Source organism: Suricata suricatta, chromosome 9 (assembly GCF_006229205.1).
Source record: "Suricata suricatta isolate VVHF042 chromosome 9, meerkat_22Aug2017_6uvM2_HiC, whole genome shotgun sequence".
Lineage (NCBI taxonomy): Eukaryota > Metazoa > Chordata > Mammalia > Carnivora > Herpestidae > Suricata > Suricata suricatta.
The window spans coordinates 72421925-72428210 of record NC_043708.1 but is presented as its reverse complement, the minus strand read 5'-3'; the positions used below and the strand labels follow the sequence as shown (position 1 = coordinate 72428210).

At 38.5% G+C, this 6286-nt stretch overlaps 1 protein-coding gene across 1 annotated transcript in view; it reads left to right on the top strand.

Annotated features, from left to right (window-relative positions):
• The first annotated feature begins 6041 nt into the window (after nt 1–6041).
• LOC115301231 (olfactory receptor 11G2) overlaps nt 6042–6286 on the top strand; it is a 1085-nt gene continuing 840 nt past the window's right edge. The window contains exon 1 of the mRNA XM_029950961.1: nt 6042–6284. Within this exon, the coding sequence (XP_029806821.1) occupies nt 6127–6284 (158 nt within the window). The 5' untranslated portion in view covers nt 6042–6126. The remainder of the gene's footprint in view (nt 6285–6286) is intronic.

The following is a 6286-nucleotide window of genomic DNA, read 5'->3' as shown; positions in this document are numbered from 1 at the left end:
TTATTTCTGGAAAATCAGAAGAGGCTCTGTCCCTAAAACCCATGATTGACAATACTTAGCAGAGGCCCAGTGAGTGGCTTCCTTCATGCAGCCACCACACCCTGTGTTACTTTGATAGACTTTTCCTTGGGCAAGTGGCAGGTGCTCCAAGTAGGTTTGGAGATTGGCTAGACTTAATGTCATCCCTGAGAAGTTTGTGGCTGGAAAAGGTAATATTTTCTAATCTACTGGAAAACAAAGGCAGAAGGCATCAGGGTCTCCAGAGAAAGCAGGCCTCAGGAGAAGAAAAGAACTAACACAAAACAGTCTCCTGATACAATTCTTCCTCTAGAACTGGAAAGGTGATTCTCATGGAGCAGGGCTCACTCCCTTGAGGCTCTGCTTATAATCCCTCCAACCTCTGGCAAACACCAAGAAATCACACCAAGAGAGTGTATTTCTACACTTTCACTCCTTGATGGTTATTGCGGAAGAGACAACCTCTCCTCTCCGGGAAGATCAGACACTGAAAGAGAAAACTTCACGTTTGGATTCCCCTTTTGTCCCCTTGAAAGGAATGAGGTAGTGCTTGGAGGAGGAAATAAGCATAAAAGAGCTAGAAAAGCTACAAAAAGGTACTACCCCCTAAACGAGTCTCCCTTCTACTTTGCTTCAGTACATATCATACAGCTAATAATTCCTAAGCATTTTGTGTGCCAGGACCTAGCAAAGGTTCTTCCACAGGTTATCTCATTCAACCATTTGGTGAAAGTGTTACTCCACCCATTTTACAGAAAAACAAACTGGGAAATAGTTTATATAATTGATTTAACAAAGCTTCCACAATTGGAAAAGTATGACTTGTAATTCAAACCCTAGGCTCATTAAAGTTATTTGCTTTTCTACTATGCTTAGTTACTTACTACTTCTCAAAAATGAGGAGGTTGTCCTTATTTTCAAAAGTTTTGCAGAAATGAGACAGGTGTGACAATATGTCCAAACCAAATGAAGCAGATGGATGTGCTGTTATGACAGCAGACCAATAATCCTTCATACCATTGTGCTTTCTTAGACCTGCCTTAGGAAGAAAGTAAAATATCAGAGAAACACCTTTCTCTCATCTTACACATTGCAGCTCAAGACCTGGCTATCCTAGATTGGGTCTATCCAACCTTTCCAAAATATAAGGAAGTTGAGTGTGTAATTTATTTTGTTTGACTCATCAATTAATTCAGTCCAAGCATCCTGAATATGTAACATAACTTCAGCAGCACTGTATTCAACAGTCTAGAGAAACCTTCTGCCACTGACCAAAGCCTCATGCCACTCTCTATACAGAGGATCCAAGTAATAAAAGGCAGGTAACAATAGTCTTCTTAGAAATATTTGGGGGCGGGGGGCGCTTGGGTGGCTCAATAGGTTAAGCATCCAATTCTTGGCTTTGGTTTAGGTCATGATCTCCCAGCTTGTGGGATCTCCCATGTTGGGGCTCTGTGCAGGCAGCATGGAGCCTGCTTGGAATTCTCTCTCTCTCTCCCTGCTCTTGAGCACATGCATGTACTTTCTCAAAATAAATAAATAAACCCTTAAGAGAGAGAGATAGAGAGAGAAGTATCTGGGTGCCAGGGTTGCTCAGTCAGTTAAGCATCCGACTTTGGCTCAGGTCATGATCTCATGGCTTGTGAGTTTGAGCCCCGCATCAGGCTCTGTGCTGACAATTCAGAACCTGGAGCCTGCTTTGGATTCTGTGTCTCCCTTTCTCTCTGACCCTCCCTTGCTAGTGTTCTCTCTCTCTCTCAAAAATAAACATTAAAAAAAATTTAAATAAATATCTTTTTTTTCATCCACTGTCAATTTAGTTAAGTCAAGCATGAAATGGTGACAGACAGAGAATCACTTTTTACCCCTTCTTGTTTTCTAGGGTACTTTGTCAGACTCTCAAAGTTGGAGAATTGCCCTGAAAGGTAGTTGGCCTGGATCTTTTGGCTTTATGTATGAGCAAAAATCTATCCAACTGATCTTTTATCTGACACATAAATGTAACTAAAGTATCACCTCTAGGTCTACTAAAGGCTTTATAGCATGTGTATTTGTCCTGTACTTGAAATAGGAGTAAACATTTTATAATAAAAAGTAATCAAAAATCATAGTCTGCTACTCCCTTTTCATATAAAGAAAATAAAGCTTACACAATCAAACAAACCTCCTGATAGCCACTAAGCAACTTTGTTGTGATACTAAATCTAGAATAATCATCCCAATCTCTCCTACATCCAGAGCTGTGGGACCATAACTGTTTTTAGCAGTCAGACAGGAACCCTTTGGGGTGGAACATGTTCTACTATCCAGAATATTACATCTCGCATTGCTTCCTTTAGAAGGAATTCCTTTCAAATCGGGGCCAATACTCTGGTGATCTCAGGTGGGTTGGAACCATTTCATTTCCTAAAATTTCATCTCACAGGCTTTTTGAAGTTCAAATGAGGTGACTGGTAAATATTTATCTATATTCTCTATAACAGTGTAGATAATCATTTTTTGACAGATACTTACAAAATACTATTTTCTTCAGACTGTGCTGGGCACTGGAGACAGAGTGAACTTGAAGGACAAAAACAAAGACTATGAGTCAGAAAAGTTTTTGGTTGCTTCTATTAACAAGACCAACGTTCTATTTCTGAACTATCATGTACACATGCAAATTGTGTGTGCACTTGTATGTATGTGTGTAGGGACAGAAAGAAAAAGGCAAATCCTGATGGCTTTGTAAACTCATTTTTGTAATTTAGCTGAAAGCTGGCCAAACAGGTCTGTTAGCTCAGTAAAACAGCTGATTCCAACTGCCAACCACTACATGTCCTCTCTTTTCATGTAATGTCATTATTGTTGGACCAAGTAACCATTATCCCGCAGTCAAATGGATGGCCCTTGCCTTCCTGTCCCTGTAAACACATAGAGCAGGAGTCAGCAAACTATGACCAATGGACCAAATCTAGCCTGCTGCCTGTTTTTGTACGGCCAGTGAACTAAGAAGTTTTACATTTTTAACCTAAATTTGAAAATCAATATATGAATAAAATTCTGTGACACACAAAAGCTATATGACACTCAAATTTCAGTGGACAGAAATAACATTTTATTGGAACACAGCCACGTGTGTTGATTTAGGTATTCTCTGTGGCTGCTTTCACACAACAGCAAAGGTGAGTAGTTGTGATAGAGACTATATTGCCTGCAGGCCAAAAATTTTAAGAAAAAGCTTGCTGACCCTCAGTGTAAAGCATTGCATAAATGGGTCTCTCTCTACAGAAATGATGGCTAGTGTGGGTATAATCCAAAGATGTATATCTCCCAGGGAGAGCAGCACAGGGGATAATGTACACCCTCTAGCCCCTCTGCTTACGGAACTCTATTTTATATTTGAAGTCCTTATGTTAGTGAAGTATGTGTGTGCTTCCTTTGCACAACAGAGTGTATGTATATAGGCATGTGAGTATGAGGGACAGAGAAAGCATGTATATGTGTGTGTGATGAACAGAATAACGAGATGAGGTTGGGGGATATTAAAAGGGGTCAAATCAAAAACCCTAGTTTGGGATTTTTATTTTATTCTAAGTACTTTGGGAATTGAAGTCTGTGTGCATGAAAAAGGATTGATATGATTTCCCTCTTTTAAATAGTCATTCTGTCTGTGGCATGGATAGGAGGTTGTAGAGGGTGAGAGGGAAGCCAGAAGTAGTTAGGACAGCATCACAGTGGTCCAGCAGACAAAAGAAGATAGCTTGAATGACAGAGAAGTGGGTGGACCTGAGACTTATTCTGGAGACAAATGAACAGGAATTGCTGATGAATTAGACATGAGGGTAAAAGAAAGGGAGGAAATACTACACTGGAATATGTTCTATCATTGGGGGGGATTCTTAAACATTTAATACAAGGGGCCAATTATTAAATTGTTGAGCAGATACTTACTCCTAAAATAAAAATTCACAAAGACTAGCAAATCAACCCTGTTCAAAACACTAATCATGATTAGTAACATTTGTTTTTAATTGATCATAATTAAGCTACTGTGCTCTGCACTGGTACTAGACATTTGGACTTAATCTTTTTCAGAATCCATCAAGGACCTTTATACATGGCAGAATCCTTCCTGGGTGTCCCTGTTTTTACTCTTTAGCAATCAGTGGGCTCATGTGACTCCAATATAACTTTGAAAACACACTTTAAGGTATGCTGCAAAAAAGGCTAAATGCTTAATGTTCTTAATCACAACTAAAGCTGGTATAGAAAGACTTTTAAAAAATGTTAGACACTTCTGTTGTCTGCTTCCAACTCCCCTTTAAAAAAATAAATATGTGGTTTCATAAAATTATTGGGCCCCTAGACAAATAAGTTTAAAAGCAGAAAAGGAAAAGACTTCTAGGAAGTGGAAGGCATAGGGCAGGTACCAGAATCTAGCCTACTTCTCCCCACCCCAAGAGCAGGGTCCATTAAACCCTATTATAGTTTATATACATTAAATAGAATCAAGCAGATCTGTAGAGATCTTAGTGGCCCCAAGAATCCCCCATGGCATTGGAATCAAGGGGTTCTGTGTTTTAAATGATACAGGAAGTGTTTTAAAAGAATATTTATTGTGCTATAACTCCCCAGTCTCACCACCACCCGACACAACTGCATTCTTCCTCCAACACAAGACCCTAAGTGCCCACACCTAATCCTTAAGGTGCGGGGTCAGCTGGCTGCTGCCACCTTTTGCTCTTGACCTTTCAGATTTCCCAGAAGTTGACTACTCCTAGTAAGAAATTATTAGGCTCCCTGGGTCTCTGTGCCAACTTTCAAGAAATAAAATATGGATTTAACATAAAAAAAGAAGCAGTAAGGGATATAATTTTATGTATGTTGCTCATTTGAACATTTATTTACAGAGCGTTCTAACTGATTCCAAGGCCTAGGTGCATGATTGTTCAACAAAGGTACTCTTACTCATTTTGAATAAAAGAAAGGCATTCTGTGTATATTCAACCTTTAAAAGCCACTCTGCCTTGAGGTGCTCCCAAGTAGTTACTAGAGGATGGAGTAAAATTTTAGCTCTGCATCCCCTACAAAACCACTTCTATTTAGAATTCCATGTTACCAATAACATCCATAGCTTGCACTGTGGGAATAGAATTCTATCTCCAACTGTAGAATAGGCAAATCCCTATCTCTTTTTCAGGTAAGCACAGACTTGTTTCAACATGGCCCATTAACAATTCTTTCACATTGGTCAACTGGATGGCTACAATTGCTGTTTTAACACCACAGAAACTAAGGTTCATTCCTTCCAGTTGGCTTGGCTGTTTTCACATGAAATTGGGGTATAATATTATTAAATTAATGAGTTAATCATTTAGTTTGTATCATTTATCTTGAATGTATCATAGATAAGCTGCTATATAACGATTGCCACTTCAGATAGCTGTGAAATTAGGTGATTAACTAGTTGTTACTTAACCTTCTAATTTCTGTGTAAGTCTAATTACATGAAACAGAAGTTCGTGTTTTGATTTTTTACTTTGCTTTTCTGTTTGGAGGGTCATTGTAAGTACTGTATTGTAAATGATGGAAAATAATTGCATATGTTAAAAAAATATGAAACTTTATAAAGTAAAAAAACACATTTTAACTAAAAATAAATAAAAGAATTTTAAATTCTAAAAATAATAAGTAAATAAATAAGGCCAGTTTCAAGTCATGTAAAAGATGTCACTCAAAAAAGTTCTGAGTTTGTATTACATAACTAAAGAGTTCAACTCAGTTTCTCCCACAACTGCAATGATGTAAAGATTCCATTTTTGAGAGGCTAGGGACGTAGGTAAGGAGGTAGATAGAAACTCTATTAAGGATAAGGTCTAATATAACCTTAAAACACTCTCCTTCAAGACCTTATCAATTCTAACCAAAGTTTTCTTGAGTCCACAGTGAAAGTGTGAATGAGAATAAAAAGCAAACCAGGTCAATTATTTTAATTTCAAAGAAAAAAGATAACTGTTAATATATGTTTTTATCTTCTTTCCCAAAATGGTTTAAATATAAACTGGGTCCCCATCTGTCTTTACAGTCATTCAATAATTTGATGGTCTTTTCACAGCTCCCAGACATATGAAAATTTACAACACCCCCAACACCTCCAGCACCATCACTGGCTTCATCCTCCTGGGCTTCCCTTGCTCCAGGGAGGGGCAGATCCTCCTCTTTGTGCTCTTCTCTGTTGTCTACCTCCTGACCCTCATGGGCAATGGGTCTATCATCTGTGCTGTGC